This window comes from Manihot esculenta, chromosome 18 (assembly GCF_001659605.2).
Source record: "Manihot esculenta cultivar AM560-2 chromosome 18, M.esculenta_v8, whole genome shotgun sequence".
Taxonomy (NCBI): Eukaryota; Viridiplantae; Streptophyta; class Magnoliopsida; order Malpighiales; family Euphorbiaceae; genus Manihot; species Manihot esculenta.
Window position 1 is genome coordinate 10,626,300 of NC_035178.2, and position 26,275 is coordinate 10,652,574.

At 37.9% G+C, this 26,275-nt stretch overlaps 1 protein-coding gene and 1 long non-coding RNA gene across 2 annotated transcripts in view; both read left to right on the forward strand.

The window, feature by feature from the left end:
* Window positions 1-12,654, forward strand: part of LOC122722363 — a 36,295-nt gene extending 23,641 nt beyond the window's left edge. Inside the window, exon 3 of the long non-coding RNA XR_006349346.1 lies at window positions 12,534-12,654. This is a non-coding gene — a long non-coding RNA (uncharacterized LOC122722363). The remainder of the gene's footprint in view (window positions 1-12,533) is intronic.
* On the forward strand, window positions 8,403-22,444 carry LOC110606317 (structural maintenance of chromosomes protein 4). The gene is made up of 14 exons (XM_021745069.2): window positions 8,403-8,464; window positions 8,865-9,000; window positions 9,427-9,557; window positions 9,886-10,038; window positions 10,145-10,334; window positions 10,727-10,860; window positions 11,211-11,369; window positions 12,030-12,242; window positions 12,348-12,382; window positions 12,456-12,632; window positions 21,373-21,451; window positions 21,530-21,687; window positions 21,776-21,851; window positions 22,043-22,444. Exons 2-10 carry the CDS (start codon window positions 8,874-8,876, stop codon window positions 12,466-12,468), a joined length of 1,155 nt encoding a protein of 384 aa, XP_021600761.1. The 5' UTR covers window positions 8,403-8,464; window positions 8,865-8,873; the 3' UTR covers window positions 12,469-12,632; window positions 21,373-21,451; window positions 21,530-21,687; window positions 21,776-21,851; window positions 22,043-22,444.
* The last annotated feature ends 3,831 nt before the right edge of the window (window positions 22,445-26,275 follow it).

The window sequence follows — 26,275 nt, forward strand, 5'->3', positions numbered from 1 at the left end:
TTTAGTCATTGATCTATTAATTTTGTATTTTTGAAAAATCCATGATATAAGATTAAATTAAGGGGAGAAAATAAAATTTTAAGGAAAATGGATCTAAAAGTACATTAGTTTCCCGGGAGTCACTTGATACCAATTGTCATGGTTTCATATTTTAGCAATCACCTGGAAACGTGCGGTACTTGACTTGAACACCTTCAAGTCAAGTCAGCCTTAAGAATTACCCAATACCTTGTGAACATGAATACTTTGATTAGTTAAAGTTATATAAATGGACAACGAAGCCAACATGCAGCATTTCATCAAAAGCCTCACAGTAGGCACAAAAGATAAGGACGGTCAGTGGCCGATGTGACTCGGGGGGTGGCTCAGATCATCTCCCCCAGGTCGATAGACCAAACCATTGCTCCTGCCCCGATTTCCTCTCATGCCCCCAGGCCGAGCTCCAAGGACTCTCAGTCTAGGGTCTCTAAGCCTTCTGGCTGCGGCAGGTCCACCTCATCTCCCCGATCTCCCACGGTTCCTAAATCCAAATAGGGCTCCGGTCTAACTTCCCAGGGGCTCATGGTTATTGAGGAGCCAGTTGAGGATGTGCAGCCCGTGGGGACTGAGGTCGCTCCTACTTCCAAAGGTGTTCCCCGAGAGGAAATCGAGGTTGTCCCAATCGGAGAGAGGGCTCCCAAAGGTGGAGGTGAGGTCTCCCTGGCAGGCGAGAGCGCCCTAGAAATTGAATCCGAGGTCATGCCTGTAATACCCGGCTAGACTCCAGTATCGGAATTCCTACCGTCCGGTGGGATCTCGGATGTCGGAAGCCTCTAGAAGGGTAAAAACCATGTTTTCATAAAATGTTTTAATGTGTTTTATGTTTTAAGCATGAAGTTTTGTTTATGTAATAGCTAGCAATGGACATGATCAAATTGTAATGTAAAGTCTTAATCAGTATAGTTGTGTAATGAGATGATGTATATGGATGTTAGAGGTGTGCTTGACCATAGATGGTTGTTATCCCTTTTATTACATGATCTTAGAGATTTTTATGATGTTTATGTAAACCAACTCAGCATATGTTATGTCACCCATTGGGGGCACAGATGAGATCCCACAGAGGGATCAATGTTATGTTAATGCATATGTACAGGTTGAGTTTGGTTGATGTATATGGAAAGAAAAGTTTTAAATTTTTTTTATGCATGTTGTTGATCATGTATGGGATTATACAGGTCTGCAGGTTTCATGTCAGGCTTGCTACGGGTCCCGGCGGCCTTAAGCCGATCTGGATCCTAGCGCCGGTAGCGGTCCGATTTTCGGGTCGTTACAGATGCCTATTGGAGGGGGCACCTCTAAGGATTGGGTTAAACGCAAATCTGTTCCTGCCGCTTCTCGTAAGAAGAAGGCCTCGACCGGCGGTAGTATTGTTATCAAGGAGGCCACTAGCAAGCGAGCTCTTGCCTCAAAAGCTCTTGCTGCAGCTCCTGCCCCAAAGAAGGCTCGTGCTTCCAAGCAGCCGGCTCCAGCTCTGCCCCACTTGAGAAAGAGAATGCTTCTGTGGAGCCATTGTTTTATGCCCCTGATAATGAGGTTTTGAACGCAGAAGACATCACCCACCAGTCTCCGGCGAGCATTGTCGCGGAGTTATTACAGGAGCAAATGTTTGGTGGGATCATTAAGGCTTTAAACTCGTGTCTGCTTGCCCTTACTGGCCTCCTGGCTAGCTCTACCCGAGAGCAAACGATGTTCCGTTCTCGTACTCGAGAGGAGCTCGGTGACACAGTCAGAGATGCTTCTTAAGGAGAAGGCGGCGGGCCTCAGGGGGACGATGCCAGGCCTTAGGGAGAGGGTGCTGAGCCTCAGAGAGAAGACACTAGGCCTCAGGGGGGTGAGATAGTGCCTTTTGTGGGTACTGGGGAGCAGGAGTCAGGGGGTACTGGACTCCCTAGGGATAGTTCTATAGATGATGTAAATAGCAATGTAATTACTGATGTTATTCCTCTAAGGATAATCTTTCCTCCTATAATCTTAGATGACTAAATAAAATTGTGACTTGCTCTCTTTTTTTTATGCTTATGTTGCACTTTTGCTTTTTTGTTTCTAGCTCTTAACTGTGTTGAACTTCAAATGATGAGATCTTGCCTTTGTCTGCATTCGTACTTGGGTTGTTCTTTGCTTCTATTTGTCTTGCTGGTTTTACTGAACCGTTCAATTTGATATACACCTGGCTTGAGAACTCTGGCTATCCTAAAAGGGCCTTCCCAAGTTGGTGCTAGCTTTCCTATTGCAGCTCTCTTCCCCATGGCTTCTAGCTTCCTTAGTGCCAGATTTCCTACTTTCAAGCTTCTTTCCCTAACTCTTTGATTGTAGTAGTGAGCTGCCCTCTGTTGATAAGCGACAGTACGAAGTTGGGCTTCTTCTCTGATTTCTTCTAGGGCGTCCAAGTTGCTCCTCAACTTGTCATCATTGGTGTCTTCATTATTGAACTGTACTATGTGAGTGGGGATTTGTAACTCGACGAGAACTACAACTTCAGTTCCAAACGCCAGTGCAAAGGGTGTTTCCTTCATCGGTGTCTGAGGGGTGGTTCGGAATGCCCATAGGATGCTATTGAGCTCGTCTGCCTAATTCTTCTTTGCTCTGTCCAGTCGCTTCTTCAACCCCTGGAGGATTACTCGGTTTGTGACCTGTGTCTGACCATTGGTTTGAGGGTGGGCCACTGAGGAGAATTTGTGCCATATGCCCATATTTCTTGTGAACTCCTTAAAAGTATTGCAGTCGAACTGCTTGCCGTTGTCCGATATGAGTACCCTCGGTATTCCGAATCTACAGGTGATGTTTCCCCAGACGAAGTCTATCACTTTCCTTGCTGTGATGGTGGAGACTGCTTCGGCTTCTGGGCACTTCGAGAAATATTCCACAGCTACTATTACGAATTGCTTTTGGCCCATGGCCTTAGGGAAAGGTCCCAGAATATCTATACCCCATTGTAAAAACGGCCAGTGGCTAGATATACTGGATTGAGGGGTGGCTGGAATATTAATTGCGTTGGCATACCTCTGGCATATGTCGCATCTCCTGACAAATTCCTCAGCTTCCTTCTTAACTGTGGGCTAGTAGTAGCCCTGTCTATAGATCTTGTTTGCCAGTGTCCCTGCCCCTTCATGCGCCCCACAGATTCCTTGGTGTATTTCTTCCATCACCCTGATTGCCTCATCTAGGCCTACACGCCGGAGCCACGGGCTGGATGTTCCTCTTCGGTATAGAGTTCCCCTTACTGCTTGATAATTGGCTGCTCGAGCTGCAATTTTCTTTGCTTCAGCTTTATCTTCTGGGAGCTTTCCTTTCTCTAGATATTCTAGGTACGGAGTCATCCAACTTTGCCCTTCCTCAACCTGCATTATAGTGTCTGTTTTGTCAAAGGCAGGGGTGTTAATGTGCTGTACATATACCTCATCTGGGAGCTGTTCCAACTCCTCTTTAGACAATCGGTTGAGCAGGTCTGCCTCCTCATTTTCTTCTCGGGATATTCTTCGATACTTTACAATGACTCCCTGCTCACCAAGCTCTACTTCAATGGCCTTTACCTTTGCTAAGTACTTTTGCATAGTAGGGTCCCTTGCTTGATATGTCCCCATTATTTGGTTGATCACCAGTTGGGAGTCGCTGTTTACTTCGAGGTCGGTTGCCCCTACTTCCATTGCAATCAGCATCCCGTTTATCATGGCTTCATACTCTACCACATTGTTAGTAGCCTTGAATTCTAGCCGCAAGGCGTAACAGACTTTGAACCCTCCTGGTCCTTTCAGCATTACTCCAGCACCGCTGCCTTCAACACTGGATGCCCCATCTACGAATAGAATTCAGCTGAATTTTCATGAAGGTTGTTCATCATGCCCTCCCTCCATTGCCTCCGTTGGTTTTTCTCTGAGTTTCGCTTGTTCCTCATTGAAGGACCATTCCGCTATGAAGTCAGCCAAGGCTTGGGATTTGATGGCAGTCCGAGGTCGGTACTCTAGGCAGTATGGACTAATTTCAACAGACCAAGCTAGCATTCATCCTGACGTCTCCGGCCCGTGTAGGATCTTCTTCAAAGGCTGATATGTCATTACTACCCCTTGGTGACCCTCCAGGTACACCCTGAACCTTCTCACTGCAAGTAACAGAGCATATGCCAACTTTTCTATATTTAAGTATCAGACCTCGGCATCCTTCAGTACTTTACTGACATAAAATACTGGTTTCTGCTCCCCTCCTTCTTCCCTGACCAGCACAGAATAGATAAGGAGCTCTTCCCCGGCCACAGGATTGCTGAGCACATGCGGTGAACTGAGGTATTGCTTTAGACCTCTGAAGGCCTATTGGCAATTCTTAGTCCATTCGAAATTTGGGACTTTTCTCAGTTTCTTAAAGAATGGTAGGCACCTCTCCGTCGAATTGGACATGAAGCGGTTAAGGGCCACCATTCTCCCAGTGAGCCTTTGTACGTCTCTTACGCAGGTCGGCTCAGGCATCTTCATTATGGCTTCCACCTTCTCTGGGTTTGGTTCTATACCCTTTCCACTAACCATGTATCCTAAGAATTTTCCACCTCTGATGAAGAAATCGCACTTAGTCGGGTTCAACCTCATTCTGTACTGTTCTAGTACTCCGAATACTTCTTTCAAATCCTCCAAGTGTTGTTAGAAGGTCTGACTTTTCACTACCATGTCATCCACATATACTTCCATGTTCCTCCCAATCTGCCTCTTGAAAATTTTGTTCATTAGCCTCTGATATGTTGCTCCAGCATTTTTTAGTCCAAAGGGCATAGCCCTGTAACAATAAGTTATGTCTTCTGTTATGAACGAGGTCTTCTCCTCATTCGACCTGTTCATTGGTATTTGGTGATAGCCAGACATAGCATCTAAAGATGACATATAATCAAAACCGGTCGTGGAATCGACCATTTTATTAATGTCAGGGAAGGGGTAACAATCTTTGGATCAAGCCTGATTCAGGTCGGTGAAGTCTATACACATCCTATCTTGCCATTGGCTTTTTTCACTAGTACAGGATTTGCTAACCATTGCGGATACATAACCTCCCTAATGAATCTTGCTTCCTCTAATTTATGCACCTCCTCTCTTGTGGCCTGCGCCAGCTGCTTTTCTTTCGCAATAACCCTTTTCTTCTACTTTATGGATTTCGCTTCAGGGAGAACGTTCAGCTTGTGAGTCATCACCTCAGGATCTATTCATGGTCAGGTACCTGATGCTGGTCACTGCCTCAAAGTCGTACAGCATAGGTCCTTCCAATATCGCGTTGTAGTTCAGAGGAAGCTTTACTATTAGAAATACTGCGTAGTGCGTTCGAGACAAGGGTGGCTCTCCCACAGTTAAGGCCACCTTTACTTTCCCTTCCACAGCTATAGGGATCCCTCCAATTCCTTTCACAGGGGCTTGGTCTTTCACTAACTGCTCCTCTGGTATCCCCATCTGTTGGAAAACCCTGTACAGCTGTAGGTTCACTTTGCTCCCATCGTCAACTAGGATTTTCCGAACTCGAAAATTGTGGATGATGGCCTCAATGACAAGGGCAGCATCGTGAGACATCTGAATGCCGTGGGTATCATCAGGGGAAAAATAAATGGTGGCTGAAGAGTGTTTTACTACCTGCAGAACTTCGCTGCTGCTTCCTTCCCCATCTCTGCCTCTCTTCTTTCCTCTTTTGCTCATTCGACCTCTTGTCCCACCAACGATCATATTGATGGTTCCGCTAGAACCGTCATCCACTAGCCCTGCCCTTAGTCTCCGAGGCCTCTCTGTTACGGGGTTTTTTTTGAGGTCTCTCTCCTTCTGGTTTTTTCACAAAGTTTCAGAGATGTCCTCTTTTTATTAGCCTCTCGATCTCGGTGATCAACTGGTAGCAGTCATTGGTATCATGGCCGTGAGTGCGTTGATACTGGCAGTATTTGTTAGGGTCTCTCCGGTTTGCTTCTGCCTTCATAGGTTTTGGCCATTAAAGGAACTCTTTTTATCTTGGACTACTACTTGCACCTCAGCTCTGGAAGCATTAAGGGGGTTATTGTCTCTGGGATCTGAGGTACGGGTGTTATGTGCTCTCTCCTGTCCCAGGGATGTCTGTACACCTCGGGTCTTTTATTGTGCCTTCTTTCTTGTCTGTCAGATCTCCTTTCTTTTGAGGCCTTTCCCTTATCTGCAGCCTTTCTGACAAATCTGTTGGTTGTTAAGGCGTCATCCTGCCTTATATACTTTTCTGCTCTCTTCATTAGTTCTGCCAGGGAGGTGGGAGGCTTTCTGCACAACGAGCCAAAGAACTCAGGGGAGGTGGTCCCCTTCTGCATGGCCTCTACAGCCCGACTTTCGTCTAGCTCAGGGATCTGCAGGGCTTCCGTGTTAAAATGGGCTACGTGTTCTCTTAGGGACTCATTCCTCCTTTATCTGACAGTCTCCAGGTAGCTGGTCTTTCTGTCAGCCGACACTCCTACTATGAACCGTCTGACAAAAATGTTGGCGAGGTCGCCAAAACTCCTGATGCTCCCTGCCTCCAGACTGTTGAACCAGGCCCTTGCTGGTCCCATGAGCGTCGTAGGGAATACCTTGTACATTAAGGCATCCGATAAGGTCTGCAGCTCCATGAAAGTTTTGTATTTAAGGACGTGCTCCCTCGGGTTTCCTGCTCTGTCGTATGTTGCCATGGGTGGCATCATGAATTTTTTGGGGATGGTCTCCTGCTCTGTTGTATATTGCCATGGGTGGCATCATGAATTTTTTAGGGATGGTCTCCTGCTGAACCCATCCCGAGAAAGGCAAAGATATGGGCAAAAGGGTCTGACTGTGATCCTTCGCCCCCAACTCGGTCAGGAGCTGCTCTCTCATCTTTCATCGTTTTTGATCTACATCTTCTTCTTCTTGTCTGGGCCTCTTCTCCATACGATACCCCTCTCTCCATTCTTCGATTTCCGTCCTTCTGGCTGTCCTGGAAGAGTAGCTCTCTGCCTCATCATTTTCTATGAGTTCCCTCACCCTTCTTCTATGAGTTCTTACCACCGGCTCTTCCTCTCTATTGGTCCCTTTACCTCTCTCTCCAGTTTCTCTGCTGCTCTGTTGGGGGGTTGGGTGGTTGAAGGTGGGCTGGGGTTCATTGGTTTGGGTCCCTTCCGCAACGGGCGACACACTCAATGGGGTGCTGAGGCCCCTCTGTTGCATTATTTGCCCCAGCCAGTGGGCAGTATTCTGTAACTGGAGGGCTATTGTCTGAAGGTCTTTGTTAGATAGGGTGGCTTCGGGTATATTCCCTGCCGAGCTCGGCAAAGGATTGAAAGGCATTGGTGGTTGGCTGACGGGGGTTGTGGGGCTGAAAAAAGAGAACTGTTGCCCTTCCTGGGCAGAGCTCAGGTCATTTGGGGTGTTAACAGCGTGGTTTTCACCGTGGTTTGCCATTGTGGATCTCAGTGGGTTTTACAAGAAAGGAAACTCTGGTGATGAGAAGGTCTCCTTCGTTTCCATAGACGGCGCCAATTGATGATCTGATATCTAGAGAATAACTAGGTTTTCAGTATGTGTCTGTAAGCTTGGTCGGTCTGGGAGGCGTGCTTCCTCTTTTATTCTTTTCCCTTTTGTCTGCTAGTGATGCGTAATGGCCTCTCTGCTACAGTGCCACCTGTCCTGTCACATTGGTCCATGCGTATGGATATTTCAGAGGTCCTCTCCATGTCAGGCGGCCATTTAATTCCCTTTGGCGCATAAGCGGGCAGGGCTGCGAAGTGACTGGGTCTGCTGTCCTTCCTCTTATCACGTCATCGAGCCGAATTTCAGCCTACTGGGCTTAGGCTTGTGAGAGACCTGGCCCCCTTTCCATGTCTTTGGATCCGGCCTGAAGATGCCGGGCTGGGCGATCCTAGAGACCTCGAGGGCCTTGGGCTGACCCTGCTTTCTCGGGCATGACCTTGTCCAGTAGGGTGGAAGCCCAGCGGTTATCAGTAATATTTGTTTTGAATAGTAAAACTAATTTAAAATATTTTATAAATATAAAACTAATTTAAAATATTTTACGATTATAAAATTAATTTAAAATATTTTATGATTATAAAAATAATTTAAAATATTTTACGATTATAAAACTAATTTAAAATATTTTACGATTATAAAACTAATTTAAAATATTTTACGGTTATAAAACTAATTTAACACATTTTACAATTATTTATAAAACTAATTTAAAATATTTTATGATTATAAACTAATTTAACATATTTTACAATTATAAAACTAATTTAACATATTTCACAATTATAAAACTAATTTAAAATATTTTACAATTATAAAACTACTTTTAAAAGTATTTTAAAATATAATGAAATTCTGTTATACACTCTCACTGTCTCTTCGTTCTCTCTCACTGTCTCTTCGTTCTCTCTCGAACTTGAAACACTGAATTTTGTTATTTCTCATTATTCCACTTTTGCATTGTTAAGGTAATGTGGAAACTGCAACGCAAATTAGGGAAACAACTTCATTTTATTCTATTTATCCATTATTGCAAAGCAAGTGAATAACATTTTGCATCGCACATTATTAATTTGCTTCCTGGATTGTTAAATTCAAGTTGGTACAAATTTAGTTGTGTCAGTAGAGATATCAATGCATTTATCTTGATTATGATGCTATTATAAAAAAAGGTGTCCGTAATGCATATGCCTATCTGCTTTATGATGGTTTGGGGATAGTCATCTATCATATGCCAGCCTTTTCCCTGTTTCTTCTGTCAGGGGATTGTTACTACAGTTTGATCTGTGTCCGGAAAAGAAATGTAAATTTTAAATCTTTTTGGATAAGATGGATTTTACATTGCTGGAGAATCAAATTTGTTTGCAGTTACACTTTATGATCGCTATTTTGGAGACAATATCAACAAATATGATTCCAAAACTTGAGGATGATATTCCAAAACTGCAAAAACTTTTGTTGGATGAGGAGAGAGTGTTGGAGGATATTGTTGAGAATTCAAAAGGTTGTGTCCTTTCCCTAGTGGTACACAACTGGAAGTTCTTTTTCATTCTGTTTTTTCACATTTTCTTCTTTTTTTTCATTGCATATAGGTACTACAAATATCACAGTTTGCTCACATTTGAGCATTTATGCTGTGTTAGTTGTTGATTTTGTGTCCCGTCACAGAAATGGAAACATTTCCTTAATTTCAAGTCCTTTATTGTTTGTTTATTATTTTGTATAAACTGTGTTTTTTATCATTTATGTTCATAATTCCCTATTGGAGTGAAGATGTCTCCTCTTTTTCTTTTTCTTGCATTTGTGAGTAATTCATAGGGCTAAAAAAGCTATGTGTTGCTTAGAGCAGAGTTCCAGATTTGGATTCCTTTTTTTAGCATACAGGTGCCCATCCAATTAATTTCATTCCTTATAATTGTTTAATGAACAGTTGAGACTGAAGGATATCGCTCTGAGCTTGTGAAGGTTCGCTCTGCATTAGAACCGTGGGAACAACAGCTAATTGATCACAAGGGTAAACTTGAAGTTGCATGTACAGAAAGCAAGCTTTTGAGTGAGAAGGTGAGGTGATGCGGTTCATGAACTCCTATTTAATTTTAGTTGATCTATGATATGCTCTAGAGTCTAGAAATTGTTTGTGTTCTATTATTTAGAGATAATTTTCCTGTGATACTGGAACTGTCTTGATCCAACCTTCTTTAATGTGATTCATAAAGTTTGTGTGCCACAATATAATTCTGAAAACAATTAAGTTGGTTAAAAAAATGGCAGAAACTACATTATATAAATCATGTCAATGTTTTCAATGTTTCTGTAGTACTGTCTGCAGTTCTATAAGAATATTATCTTATTGTTGGCTAAACTGAAATGTGCTTGTTGGCTGTCTCAGCATGAAGCTAGTCGTGCAGCTTTTGAAGATGCACACAGGCAGATGGATAACATATTAGGGAGAATTGAAAAGACAACTGCAAACATTGCCAAACTTCAAAATGATATAGAAAAGCACAAATTTGAAGCCTCAGAAGCGCGGAAAGTGGAACAAGTTCGTATTTTGCTAATGTCTTCAAACCTTTGTCCTCTTTATTTATTTATTTTTTGGTAGCTCTTTCCCTGGTAGGATATAGTGAGAAAACTTCTATATTTTTTAGGAGTGCACCCAAGAACAAGAAGCATTGATTCCAATAGAACAGGCTGCAAGACAGAAGGTTGCAGAACTTAAATCAGTTGTTGATTCTGAGAAAAGTCAGGGTTCAGTTATGAAAGCAATTTTGCAGGCGAAGGAATCTAATAAAATTCAAGGAATATATGATCGGATGGGAGATTTAGAGGCAATTGATGGTGAGTGTTCTCAGTTATGATTATGAGTACCTTTATTATGTATGATATTATGCGCATTTCTTGGCAACTTGTCCTTTTTCATGCAATATTGTCATAATTTTTTTGAACTTGATTTGTGAAACTATATGTCCACAATTTTCATCTTTTTTTGTCCAGCAAGTGTGGAATAATGAGAAACATTTCTGATTGTGGTGCACATTTTCCATGTTATTTAATGCAAGTTATAATTTGTGCCAAAATTTTTTTCTCTTCACCTTTCAGAGTGCCTTTTTTCTGTCTGGAAAGCTTCTTCTTCCTGCCTTTTGAAGTCCTCAGTATTTCATGCTGCATTTGAGTTATCTTATAGCACTTTCATTTGCACCTGTTCACAATTTGAAAATTTGTCAATGCAGCAAAATATGATGTTGCAATATCAACAGCTTGTCCTGGACTTGATTATATTGTGGTGGAGACAACTACTTTAGCTCAAGCTTGTGTTGAGCTGCTCCGAAGGGAGAATCTTGGGGTTGCAACCTTCATGATATTGGTATCAGCTACATATTCTTGATACTAACTCTTTTTCTTTATTTATTTGAGCACCTGTAAAGATTCACTGGCTGTAAACTCGGGTATTTGGGCAGGTCAATTTATTGCCATGAACATGAATATCTTAGGACAGAATATTTAATGGTGAACTTGACTATTATTTGCAAATAGTGTGGAAGCATAAATTTTTAGGGATCATCTAGTATAGTTCTGAAGTTGTGATGCTTATGTTCTGCATTTTCTGAATTTCAGCAAAGTGACTTGTGTTAATTTTTGGCAATAGCATGTGTCTGGAGTGATAATTTTTTCGTCAGGTGTTTTCAATTTACTTTTGCAATTTACTCAATGCAGGAGAAGCAAGTTGATCTCTTACCAAAGCTGAAGGAAAAAGTACGAACTCCAGAGGGAGTTTCACGTCTTTTTGATCTAGTTAGAGTTCAGGATGAAAGAATGAAGCTTACATTCTTTGCTGCATTGGGCAACACTGTTGTAGCAAATGATCTAGATCAGGTATATTCAACTTGTTTATATGGCTTATATTTTGTATTTTGTTTTATTTTCTGAAAAAGGAAAAGTAAAATAACTATGATAACTTTATTAATTTAGCTCTTTCTAGCAGAAGCAAATTCCGAATGGCTGTTGCCCACTTGTTAGTGGAACAGAAAAAGCAAAAATCTTACTGCCAGTCTCAACTAGATTAACTAAAGCTTAGTTGAGTTGAGTAATTTGCTCAGTTCTAGAACATGTGCATTTTTTGGGTTTATCTGAATTGGTTTCCACTAGATGGAGCTGGAGAAGCCAGCCTCTTACAACAGAGTGATTTGATGCAAGTATGTGTGTCTCTGTGTGTGCATATAAAGTATTATGTTATGTCCGAATCATAAGACAAGTTGGTTATGGATACTGAAAGACAGCTGGGTGAAATGTCCTAATTTAGCAGCAAGATGTTCTGTGCAATTAGGATTTTGCATAATGAAGCTATTTCCTGGTGCAATTTATAATGAATTCTAATGTGCTTTGATCTCCTGTTTTGAGCGTCTTGTTCTTTGTTAAAATTTTGAAAAAAAAGTTCATGTGGCATTGCTTTAAAGTGTTAACTTATTCTGGATGAAGTAACAAACTGTGGTTTTTTTTTTTTTTTAAATTGTGCTTGGTATTTTCCAAATATAGGCAACAAGAATTGCATATGGTGGCAGCACAGATTTTCGGCGTGTGGTTACTCTTGATGGCGCTCTTTTTGAAAAATCTGGTACCATGAGTGGTGGTGGAAGCAAGCCACGCGGTGGTAAAACGGGCACATCTATTCGAGCCACCAGTGTTTCTACAGAAGCTGTTGTCGATGCTGAGAAGGAGCTTTCTACTATCGTCGATAAATTAAATGACATCCGCCAAAGAATAGTTGATGCAGTTAGGAGTTACCAAGCCTCAGAAAGAGCAATTGCACAACTGGAGATGGAATTGGCCAAAAGTCAGAAAGAGCAATTGCACAACTGGAGATGGAATTGGCCAAAAGTCAGAAAGAGGCAAGACTTTTACTAATGTCTGTAAAGGATTGTTTTAGTGGGAAACTAACTCTTTGAATACTTCTCTCAGCAGATTGACAGTTTAAATTCAGAGCATGGTTATCTTGAAAAACAACTTGGTTCACTAGAGGCTGCATCACGGCCAAGGAAGGACGAGCTTGACAGGCTGGATGAGCTGAAGAAAACAATATCTACAGAGGAAAAGGAGATAGAGAGACTTATACAAGGGTCCAAAAAGCTGAGGGATAAGGTACACTGGGAATTTATTTTGTTCATCCATGCAAGTTTTAATCCAGACATTTTGGATACCTGGATAACAGATGATGTCCGAAGAACACTGATTTGACTTTAGTAGGGGTGAGCAGTATTCGGTTCAAACCGAAAAAATCGACTGAACCTAATTAATTTAAAAATTAGGTTCAGTTTTTTATTCATTTTGGTTCGGTTCGGTTTTTAATTTCAGAAATTTCAGTTATTTCGGTTCGGTTTGATTTTAATCAGAAAAAACTGAAAAAATCGAACCGAACCGATTAGTGATAATAATATATTTTTTCAATAATATAGAGAAATTAAATCATTTTAATATTATAATATTTTAATTAAATTTTAAAATATTAAAAATAAAGTGTAAAAAATAAAAAATTTATTAAAAATCAAAAGCAATCAAATCGAACCGAATCAAACTGAATCAGACCGGTTTGGTTCGATTCGATTTCTGACCAAAATCGATTTGATTCGATTTTTATAAATACTAAAATTTTAATTTTCGGTTTATTCAGTTCAGTTTGATTTTAAACCGAACCGACCGAATGCTCATTCCTATTGGGACGTACATGCTCATTCAGAAACCGTGTCAAGAAGGTTGTGTGACGCCGGGAACAATACGATACAATTTGTTTCCATCTACTCCCTGATTTCATAATAGAGTACTAATCTGCCAATTGTCAAAGCGCGACCAGAAGGTTTTGTGACTCCCGGGAGAATACGCCATTTTGTGGTTGAAGAGGAAAGTCGGCCGTTCCTCGCATTCCTTTGTGTGAAAGATAAACTTATGTCGCGGGACTTGAACATTAGGTGTATCTGGGTTAATCATTTTGGACCGAGTAGAAAGTAGGTTCAAAAGTCATTTTAGTTAGTTTGAGCCAGACTGTTTCAGATAAATTGAATAAAGTTAAAAAATAGATCCAAAAGTTATTTGGGCCAGACTGTTTTGACAAGTTGAGTAATATTCTCTACTTTCTCAATTCCAGGTGTGACTATTCTAAATAATTTGAAAGTTTCTTTCAACGACGTAGAAGAACCTCTCTAGAAATCATAAAAAGGAAAGCGAGTTAATTTTGCTTTCTTGTACTCTTTGAATTCAAATTTTTCTTTAAAAAATTAAAAAATTATTTATTATTAAAATAATTACGATTAAACTATAATTTTATTTGATTTCAAAAATTATATTATAAGTTATATTAGATTAATGGCAAAGTTTCCCTACATTTCCCATATATGTTAGGAAACTTTGATTGAAAAGGAAACCAAGATTCAGGTTTGCTTGTACTCCCTGAATTCAGAACAGAGTACCATTGTTTCCGGGGACGTGCTCATTCAGAAACAGCGTCTACAAGGTCAACTAAGTCCCGAAACACTACTGTACTTTTTACTTGAAGAGCAAATGTACAGAAACTTTGAAAATAGAGGGAGGTGAGTTAATTTTGCTTTCTTGTGCTCCTTGAATTCAAATTTTTCCTTAAAAAATTGAAAAATTATTTATTATTAAAACAATAAGGATTAAACTAAGGTCAATGTGTCATTATTTGGATCAATTTGGGACGGACTATTTCAGATAAATTGAGTAAAGTCGGAAAGTGGATCTAAAAGTTTATAATTAGTATTTGAATAATAAATATTATTTGATGTTATAAATAAATAAATATTTAAATATTAAAACCTAAATAATAGAAAAATAAAAGATTTAAATATTAAAATCTAAATAATAAAAAAAAAATTAATAATTTGTTATTAATGGAACATAACCCAAAACTTTTGAAAAACCACCATTGATTAATTACTGGACCATAAATCTATTTTCATAAAATTACTATGTGTTATTTTATATATAAATAAATATTTCACTTCCTATTATATTTTAAATTAAGGATTTAATTATAATAAATTTTAATTAAATTATATTTAATTTTATTAAAATCTCTTTTAACCTTTTACTTTAAAATTTATAAATATATAAAAATTTAAATTAATTAAATTTTATTAACGAGCTTTTTAATGGAGATTTTGAATTCGAGCTTGAATTAGACTCGATATTAGTTTAAACCAGCATTTTAATCGGGTTTTTGAACTCGAGCTTCAATTAGGCTTATTATTAGTTTAAACGAGTTTTTCACGAATCGAGTTCAAATCAAACTTGAGTTTGAGCTTATAAAGTTTTTTAATAAATAAGTTTGAGCCTTACAAAATTCGGTTCGGTTTGAATTTTACAAAACTCGGTTTGATTCGATTCGATTATACTTAAATATAGTAATTTTTTTATAGTAATTTTTTTAAAAAATAATAATATTTTTTTAATGGTAAAACTAATTTAAATTATTTTACAGTTATAAAACTACTTTAAAATATTTTACAGTTATAAAACTACTTTAAAAATAATTTAAAATATAATGAAACTGTGTTATAGATATTAGTTGTATTTTTCAAATCTCGCTCGCTCCGTCTCTTCGCGCTGTCTCACTCTGTCTCTTCGCGTTCTCTCACTCTGTCTCTTCTCGCTCTCTCACTCTGTCGTCTTCGCAAATCTCTGGTGAGTTCCGTTCTCTTTTTTCCCCGTTTTAATCTCTGGTGGGTTTTGTACGGATGCAGAAATCTTATCGCACTAAAGAAATGCATAATTATGAAAACGTTTTTCTAGTTTTGTAGTCTGAAGTGTTAATTATGCCCTAAATTATTCGATTCACTTTCAGGTTCACGTTGAATATTTCCTAAACTATCTGCCTCTTTTCTTTTATTTTTGAAAGATAAAATGCTTTGATATGTGCTTAGTTTTTGTGCTTGTTTGTTAACTTGGTTATTTGCCTTACCCTTATGCATTGCCATGCACAAGTGTCTTATTTTTCTTCTTTTCAGGGGGTCCAATTTTATTTTATCATACCTTTGATTCTGTTCACTTTTTAAGAAAAAAAAAAAGTATGTACATACATATAAAAACAAAATTTTTAAGTTAAAAAATCAAGTTCAAGTAGAGCAATTGAAAAAATATTCACATAAAAAATTTTACAAATTGAATCATTTTGTCTACATCAAAGATCAAATATGATCAAATATGGAGTTTTTAGAATTTTTTATTTTATAATTTTAATAGTCTAATTTATAATCCATAGAAATATTAAATTTTATCTATATTTTATAAAGTTATGCAATCTGTGGAGTAATGCATTGATTTTTTTTTTTTTTGAGAACCTATTCAGTGCTATGAGTGAGACTGTAAGAGGGATGATTTACTTTCTAAAAGTACATATGAGTATTTCATTATCTTTGCATCTTTGTCTTTTGCTACTGATTTATCCTCTGCTTTTGCATCTCTTATGTATCCTTAGTTCTTGTTGTTCTGGAGTCTGTTTTATGTTTTAATTTCTTCTTTTTTTGATTATATAGTTATGGATACAAAAATTACATCAAGTAGTGATCGTTTGGATTTGATACGTGCCCTCAACTATGGCTTAGACCCGTATAAAAGAAAGGGTTAAGGATTAAAGGATATTCAGGTTTTTTTATTTCAATAAATCCTTAGTTCTTGTTGTTCTGGAGTCTGTTTTATGTTTTAATTTCTTTTTTTGATTATATAGTTATGGATACAAAAATTACATCAAGTAGTGATCGTTTGGATTTGATACGTGCCCTCAACTATGGCTTGGACCCGTATAAAAGCAAGGGTTAAGGACTCAAGGATATTCAGGTTTTTTTTATTTCAATAAATCCTTAGTTCTTGTTGTTCTAGAGTCTGTTTTATGTTTTAATTTCTTCTTTTTTTGATTATATAGTTATGGATACAAAAATTACATCAAGTAGTGATCGTTTGGATTTGATACGCGCCCTCAACCATGGCTTGGACCTGTATAAAAGAAAGGGTTAAGGACTCAAGGATATTCAGGTTTTTTGATTTCAATAAATCCTTAGTTCTTGTTGTTCTGGAGTCTGTTTTATGTTTTAATTTCTTCTTTTTTTGATTATATAGTTATGGATACAAAAATTACATCAAGGAGTGATCGTTTGGATTTGATACGTGCCCTCAACCATGGCTTGGACCCGTATAAAAGAAAGGGTTAAGGACTCAAGGATATTCAGGTTTTTTGATTCCAATAAACATTTTAGACTTGACTTGGGATTGATTTCCCAATTCTTTTGACGAAAGCAAGTTTTTGTTTTTTATTTTTGATAAAAAATTGTGCTTGGGGCTTGAGGACGTTCTATATCTGACTGGGCTTCCCATTATTGGGAAAGCAATAATATGTGATAGTATCAAGACAAATGATAAGTTTGAGGACTTGGTGGGCATCCCAAAGCCCAGAAACAAGAAGTATATAGACTTGCGAAGTTTAAAAAATTAAGTGATGAGCATTCCGGCAGATTGTCCGGATCTATCCACATACATCCGTGCATATTATTTATGTGTATTAGGCTATGGAGTGTTCCCGGGCTATCCAAAGGAAACAATCTACTGTGATATGGTTCAGTTTTTGGAGGATCTGGACCAAATAAACGAATATGCATGGGTGCCGCAATGTTGGGCCACACGCTTTATGCCATGAAGCATTACAAGAAATATCGGTTGAAGTGCTTTTCTGGCAGTGGACTGCTATTGCAGGTAAATTGTGAATCTGAATTTGAATTTCTGTTTATGAAAAAAAATTCTTTCATTTTCTAACTCAATAAAAATTGCACATGTTTGTATTGTACAGCTCTTTGCACTGGTACATTTTCCTTAAAAGAAGAAAGAGCAGTACCGGCATCATTTCCCCTTGGGGTTGAATGGGTAAAAGCAATGACAAAAAAATCCAAGGACAATTTTAATAAAAAATTTCTCATTACAGAAGAGATACCTTTGCATTCTGAAATTTCTAAACTATGATGTCATGTGGTTTTGGCTTCTATTTTATTGATTGGTGTTGAAAAAAAAAATGTTTAGTAACTGACCGTTGTTGTTTGTTTCTTTTGTTATTTGCAAGCTAAATATGTCGAAAAGCCATATATTGGCGTGGCTGTTTTGGAGGTGGTAGCAGTTGCAGAATTGACGATGCCACTGATGAAAGTGTCACACTGCTGTGCTTAAATAGAGCGGCTTGGTACAATTCGCATAATTGCTGCAAGCAGTTGGCTGAAAGACCCATTGCAGGGATATGTTTGCCATTCAAAACAAAGCAAAATAAGGGAGTTGATGATACCAATTGGTATCACTTCCATGAAAAACAAATCCCTGCATGGGATAGAGCTTGCCAGCAAGCTAGGATGGAGGCAGCCTTTGCTGATGAGCTGCTGCCACCACGGGACCCAGGTGAAGATGAAAATATACTTGAAGAATTGGAGGAACCTGACAACGTGATGTATCATGAGAACATTATGGATTCACCGCTGCAGGTCACTTCACTATTGCTTGCCAATTTTGAGCCCTAAATGGAGCCATCACCGGAGGAGGAACCTGACAACGTGATGCATCATGAGAACATTATGGATTCACCGCTGCAGATCGCTTCACTATTGCTAGCCAATTCTGAGCCCCAAATGGAGCCATCACCGGAGGCTGAACGCCAGTCTAACCTGCATGACAGTGTAACACCGGGGGCCAATTCTGAGCCACAAATGGAGTCTATTCATCTGGAGCCTGATAACCAGCATAATAGCACCGGGGAGAGTAAGCATTTGAATAACAGCACAGGGGATGCACTATTATGCTGGTTATCAAGCTCCAGATGAATAGACTCCATCTGTGGCTCAGAATTGGCCCCCGGTGCTACACTGTCATGCAGGTTAGACTGGCGTTTAGCCTCCGGTGATGGCTCCATTTGGGGCTCAGAATTGGCTAGCAATAGTGAAGTGATCTGCAGTGGTGAATCTATAATGTTCTCATGATGCATCACGTTGTCAGGTTCCTCCTCCGGTGATGGCTCCATTTAGGGCTCAAAATTGGCAAGCAATAGTGAAGTGCCCTGCAGCGGTGAATCCATAATGTTCTCATGATACATCACGTTGTCAGGTTCCTCCAATTCCTCAAGTATATTTTCATCTTCATCTGGGTCCCGTGGTGGCAGCAGCTCATCAGCAAAGGCTGCCTCCATCCTAGCTTGCTGGCAAGCTCTATCCCATGCAGGGATTTGTTTTTCATGGAAGTGATACCAATTGGTATCATCAACTCCCTTATTTTGCTTTGTTTTGAATGGCAAACATATCCCTGCAATGGGTCTTTCAGCCAACTGCTTGCAGCAATTATGCGAATTGTACCAAGCCGCTCTATTTAAGCACAGCAGTGTGACACTTTCATCAGTGGCATCGTCAATTCTGCAGCTGCTACCACCTCCAAAACAGCCACGCCAATATATGGCTTTTCGACATATTTAGCTTGCAAATAACAAAAGAAACAAACAACAACGGTCAGGTACTAAACATTTTTTTTTCAACACCAATCAATAAAATAGGAGCCGAAACCACATGACATCATAGTTTAGAAATTTCAGAATGCAAAGGTACCTCTTCTGTAATGAGAAATTTTTTATTAAAATTGTCCTTGGATTTTTTTGTCATTGCTTTTACCCATTCAACCCCAAGGGGGAATGATGCCGGTACTGCTCTTTCTTCTTTTAAGGAAAATGTACCACTGCAAAGAGCTGTACAATACAAACGTGCAATTTTTATTGAGTTAGAAAATGGAAGAATTTTTTTTCATAAACAGAAATTCAAATTCAGATTCACAATTTACCTGCAATAGCAGTCCGCTGCCAGAAAAGCACTTCAACCGATATTTCTTGTAACGCTTCATGGCATAAAGCGTGTGGCCCAACATTGCGGCACCCCATGCATATTCGTTTATTTGGTCCAGATCCTCCAAAAACTGAACCATATCACAGTAGATTGTTTTCTTTGGATAGCCCGGGAACACTCCACAGCCTAATACACATAAATAATATGCACGGATGTATGTGGATAGATCCGGACAATCTGCCGGAATGCTCATCACTTAATTTTTTAAACTTCACAAGTCTATATACTTCTTGTTCCTGGGCTTTGGGATGCCCACCAAGTCCTCAAACTTATCATTTGTCTCGATACTATCACATATTATTGCTTTCCCAATAATGGGAAGCCCAGTCAGATATAGAACGTCCTCAAGCCCCAAGCACAATTTTTTATCAAAAATAAAAAATAAAAACTTGCTTTCATCAAAAGAATTGGGAAATCAATCCCAAGTCAAGTCTAAAATGTTTATTGAAATCAAAAAACCTGAATATCCTTGAGTCCTTAACCCTTTCTTTTATACGGGTCCAAGCCATGGTTGAGGGCACGTATCAAATCCAAACGATCACTCCTTGATGTAATTTTTGTATCCATAACTATATAATCAAAAAAAGAAGAAATTAAAACATAAAACAGACTCCAGAACAACAAGAACTAAGGATTTATTGAAATCAAAAAACCTGAATATCCTTGAGTCCTTAACCCTTTCTTTTATACGGGTCCAAGCCATGGTTGAGGGCACATATCAAATCCAAACGATCACTACTTGATGTAATTTTTGTATCCATAACTATATAATCAAAAAAAGAAGAAATTAAAACATAAAACAGACTCCAAAACAACAAGAACTAAGGATTTATTGAAATCAAAAAACCTGAATATCCTTGAGTCCTTAACCCTTTCTTTTATACGGGTCCAAGCCATAGTTGAGGGCACGTATCAAATCCAAACGATCACTACTTGATGTAATTTTTGTATCCATAACTATATAATCAAAAAAAGAAGAAATTAAAACATAAAACAGACTCCAGAACAACAAGAACTAAGGATACATAAGAGATGCAAAAGCAGAGGATAAATCAGTAGCAAAAGACAAAGATGCAAAGATAATGAAATACTCAGTTGTACTTTTAGAAAGTAAATCATCCCTCTCACAGTCTCACTCATAGCACTGAATAGGTTCTAAAAAAAAAAAATCAATGCATTCCTCCATAGATTGCATAACTTTATAAAATATAGATAAAATTTAATATTTCTATGGATTATAAATTAGACTATTAAAATTATAAAACAAAAAATTCTAAAAACTCCATATTTGATCATATTTGATCTTTGATGTAGACAAAATGATTCAATTTGTAAAATTTTTTATGTGAATATTTTTTCAATTGCTGTACTTGAACTTGATTTTTTAACTTAAAAATTTTGTTTTTATATGTATGTACATAATTTTTTTTTTCTTAAAAAGTGAACAGAATCAAAGGTATGATAAAATAAAATTGGACCCCCTGAAAAGAAGAAAAATAAGACACTTTTGCATGGCAATGCATAAGGGTAAGGCAAATAACCAAGTTAACAAACAAGCACAAAAACTAAGCACATATCAAAGCATTTATCTTTCAAAAATAAAAGAAAAGAGGCAGATAGTTTAGGAAATATTCAACGTGAACCTGAAAGTGAATCGAATAATTTAGGGCATAATTAACACTTCAGACTACAAAACTAGAAAAACGTTTTCATAATTATGCATTTCTTTAGTGTGATAAGATTTATGCATCCGTACAAAACCCACCAGAGATTAAAACGGGGGATGTAAATTTTAAATCTTTTTGGATAAGATGGATTTTACATTGCTGGAGAATCAAATTTGTTTGCAGTTACACTTTATGATCGCTATTTTGGAGACAATATTAACAATCCAATTTGATGGAATCATACAAGTCATTTTCAAACTTTTTCTGATGTTGTCATTTGTTTCTTAGGTTGGAATCCCTTAATGAGAAAAGGTCTGGGGTGGTGCAGATGGTTAAATTAGCTGAGAAAGAAAGAGATAGCTTGGAGGTTTGTTTCTGTGTTGCACCTTGTTAAATCATCATGAAGTGCATTTGATCAACCTGTGGGCCTTGTTCTATGAAATAGGATGTGAAGAATGAAGCGGAGGCATATATGCTGAAAGAGTTGTCACTCTTGAAATGGTAAGAGAAAGCCACAAAATTAGCTTATGAGGATCCTTGTACAAAGATGGGCGAAATGCAAGCAAATGTTTCTAGCTTAGAAGAAAGTTTAAAGGCTGAAAGGTTATTTTTATTATGTCAAGATCTGGACATACATTTGTTTGTTCAGTAAAAGTGTTGCAAATCCTGAGGTTTTTGTTATTTTGTTTAGGGCAAAGATTCAAGAAAATCATAAAACATTGAAGGAGATTGAGGTTGTGCACAAAAAGTATATCAAGAGACAAGAGGTTTGCCTTGCATGTATATTGATATGGTTTTAGATCCAGTCACTGATAAGTCTATTAAATTCCCCCTGCTATATGTGCAAATAAAACTTGTGTATATCAATCTAGATGACATTCTTTGTGCAGTTGTGTTATGACCCTGACTGCATCCATTGATTTTGTTTGCCATTATGTTTTTTTTTTTTTTAATTCAGGAACTTGGCAATGATCTTCTAAATTGTAAAGAGGAGTTTAAGGAGTTTGAAAGGCAAGATGTTAAATATGGAGAGGATTTGAAGCACAAGAAGCAAAAGATCAAGAAACTTGAAGATAAGCTCAATAAGGTTGGGAAAAGATCAGTTTTCTGGTGACTGAATCTGAGCATTTGTCTGATTTTCATCTCCTGTTACAGGACTCATCAAAGATTGAGCACTTAACAAAGGAGTGGGAGGAATCAACAAATATGATTCCAAAACTTGAGGATGATATTCCAAAACTGCAAAAACTTTTGTTGGATGAGGAGAGAGTGTTGGAGGATATTGTGCTCTCTGAATTCAAAATTTTCCTTAAAAAATTGAAAAATTATTTATTATGAAATAATAAGGATTAAACTATAATTTTATTTGATTTCAAAAATTATATTATAAGTTATCATTAGAGTAATGGCAAAGTTTCCCTACATTTCCTATGTTGGAAACTTTGAAAAAATATGAAGTGTGGTGTGTGAGAATAGGAAATGTTAGGAAACTTTGATTCAAAAATAAACCAGGATTCAGGTTTGCTTGTACTCCCTGAATTCAGAACAGAGTACCATTGTATCCCGGGATGTACTTGCCAATTCACAAACCGCGACTACAAGGTCAACTAACTCCCTGGACACTACTGTACTTTTTGTTTGAAGAGCAAATGTACATACACTTTGAAAATAGGGGGAGGTGAGTTAATTTTGCTTTCTTGTGCTCCCTTAATTCAAATTTTTCTTTAAAAAATTGAAAAATTATTTATTATTAAAATAATAAGGATTAAACTATAATTTTATTTAATTTCAAAAATTATATTATAAATTATCATTAGAGTAACGGCAAAGTTTTTCTACATTTCCTATATGTTGATCATGGATCCAAAAGTTATTTGGGTCGGACTATTTCAGACAAGTTGAGTAAGGAGCTCATTATTTGGATCAGTTTTCAGACAAGTTGAGTAAGGTCGACGAGTCATTGTTATTGAAATGGGTTCAACTCTCACACATTACATTTCATACTTTTTCAATCTTTTAATATTTGGGTCGGACTGTCATTGTTATTGAAATGGGTTCAACTATCACACACTACATTTCATATTTTTTCAATCTTTTAATATTTGGGTCAGACTGTTTCAGACAAGTTGAGTAAGGTCGACGACTCATTATTTGGATCGATTTAGGCCGGATTATTTCAGACAAGTTGAGTAAGGTCGACGGGTCATTGTTATTGAAATGGGTTCAACTCTCACACACTACATTTCATATTTTTTTCAATCTTTTAATATTTGGGTCGGACTGTTTCAGACAAGTTGAGTAAGGTCAATGGGTCATTATTTCAATCGGTTTAGACCGGACTGTTTCAGACAAGTTGAGTAAGGTCGACGGCTCATTATTTGGATCGGTTTAGGCCGGACTGTTTTGTTTCAGACAAGTTGAGTACGGTCAACGGGTCATTGTTATTGAAATGGTTCAACTCTCACACACTACATTTCATATTTTTTCAATTTTTTAATATCAGATTTATATAGATTAACTATTTTGAGTCAAGTGGAAAGTCGATCCAAAAATTATTTGGGTCGAACTGTTTCAGACAAGTTGAGTAAGGTGACGGGTCATTATTTGAATTGGTTTAAGCCGATTGTTTCAGACAAGTTGAGTAAGGTCGATATTGTACACGTGCGAAGAGGATAAAACAAGAATACTGGAATCACTGATATCAAACCGAGATGGCCTCTCTTGATTCATACTCATATCATAAATATTTTAGAGAACTCTGATTATTGGATTGTTCTCGGATAAGGTCGGATTAAAATTGCCAAGTTCAGTTTATAGTATTAATCAGACTAAAAATTTTAAATTGAAATAATGCAACAATTAACGGTAGAAAACTTTATGCAATTTGTAAATTTTTAAAGTTAATATGTATTTAAAGAGTACAAGTTTCATCCACCAACCCATACACAGCTACTTTATATTTCTTTCTTTTCTTGTTTCGTCTACACCACCTAGCTAATCTTACTCTACTTCTTCTACACGCTACTCTTTCTCTACTCTCCTTCCCGCCGCTTCTTCGTTAGGGTTTTTCTTCTCCCTTTCTTCTTCTTCTTCCTCATAATGGACCCAATCACATTTCTCTTAGCAGTGTTGCTCATATTAGCTTTCGTGTCATTTTCCTCCATATCATGTTGCATTTACCTGTTGAGGAGGGACCTGAAGAGGTCCCCTCATTTCCTTCCCAACAAAGTCAGCTCCCCTACTCTCCTTCCTGTCACCGTCAGCTCCCCTCCTTCTCAACAGGGCTCCTCTGAGTTAACACCATTAACTAACAGGCAGGAGGGCTTCTCAGTGAGCCCTGAGTTAACACCCATGGTGTTAAATTAGCCTAAGGTTCCTTTTATGTTCAGCCCTGATCGAAGCCCTCCTGAAGCTCCAAGAGAGAAAATTTATTGCCAAGGTGCTTCATCATCTTCCTTTCCTCCACAGCCGTGGCCTGAAGAGTGTGCTTCTTCTTCACAACACCCATGGACGTTGGGATATCTCTTCAGTTTGCATGATAGGATGCTTTGGTCATGAAGGGAATGAGGTTTATTTTGTACCAGGGGAATGAGGTTTATTTTGTATCAGGGGAATGGGGTTTTATGGTCCTCAATCTGATGAATTTGTATTTTTGTATTTTTCATGTATAGAAGAACTTTTTTGTGTAATGGATAATATGTTTCTTATATTAATGCCTATGTTTTTTCTTCTCCAATGTATGTTTATCTTTTGTGTTTGCACAATGTTAATCTGATTGAAAATAAAATTTTCAATATAAATTAATTTGAAGTCAAGTCAATGTTAATCTGATTGAAAATGGTCACCTGTCCATTTTAGGGGTAGAGTTTACTACTCAGCAAAGATGGCCTCTAGAAACCTTCACTTTTCTTATAAATTGTAGGTCCATATAATCACACAGCAGAATTTTAATATAAGTGAAACTATAGAAGTTACTCAATAACAACATAACCCTTCTGAGTTCCTGTGTCTGAAAATTGAAGAAATTATACTATATAATTGTGAATAAATGAGGATGAAGACAAGATATTTGGGGCTGATATGGAGGGACCTGTCTGATCCTTTAGACCGACCAGAATGTTTTTATCTATATGGACACCCTAGTCTTGCTTTCATTTATTTTCCGGGAGGAAGTGATCTGTATGTATATTGTCGCATTTAGAGATTGCATAAGGCATAAGACATGATAACTGAAAATTTTCATGGACGTTGCTCTTCTTTTAGCTGTCTGCATGAACTCACAATTTTATGATAATTGGGATTGCTATGGGTATACGTATATTACATTGCATTTGTTTTTGAGAATTTGTAATGTATGATATAATTTGTCAATAGTAGTGAACCTTAGTTTTTGATATAACAGGTTAGCAGGCACAGCAATTTCCAAGAAAGCAAGTGCTTCTATGTTGTTTCGACTGATGGTAGCAAACAAGATTTTTCCTATAAAAAATGCCTAGAAAACTTTATCAAGGGGAAGTATCCTGACTTGGCTCAATGATGCCAACACTTCCTCAGTTGGTTTTGATTAGATACAGACATTGGTATCTTCTGCTATGTATATATGAAACAGATGTTTTGGTGTCTTCTGCTATGTATATATGAAACAGATGTTTTGTGTTCATATCTGATGTCAATTATGCTTTGATTGCTCATTATGAGCTGCCATTTTTTCTGCATAGGTGCAATTCTTAATGTTCCTGTTAGAAGCTAGTGATCTAATAGTAGGCCTGCTAGGATATCCAAGTTGTTGTATCAAGACTAACCCAAATAATGCTTGCAGCGATGGTCACCTGTCCATTTTAGGGATAGAGTTCACTACTCAGCAAAGATGGCCTCTAAAAACCTTCACTTTTCTTATAGATTGTAAGTCCATATAATCACACAGCAGAATTTTAATATAAGTGAAACTATAGAAGTTCCTCGATAACAACATAACCCTTCTAAGTTCCTCAAGCTGTTCAACCTTTGGAGTCATGTGTGGACAATAGCGGTTGGGGGAAACCCAAGTCATCTGAAGTTTCACGAGGCTGGGGCTCACCAAAAGACTGTTAAAGCCAGAAGTTCCCTTGGTTGGGGCTGAACCTCACCTTCATACTTATTTACAAAAGAAACCTGAATCCAGGCTTCCGTTGTATACTGATATTTAGTTGTA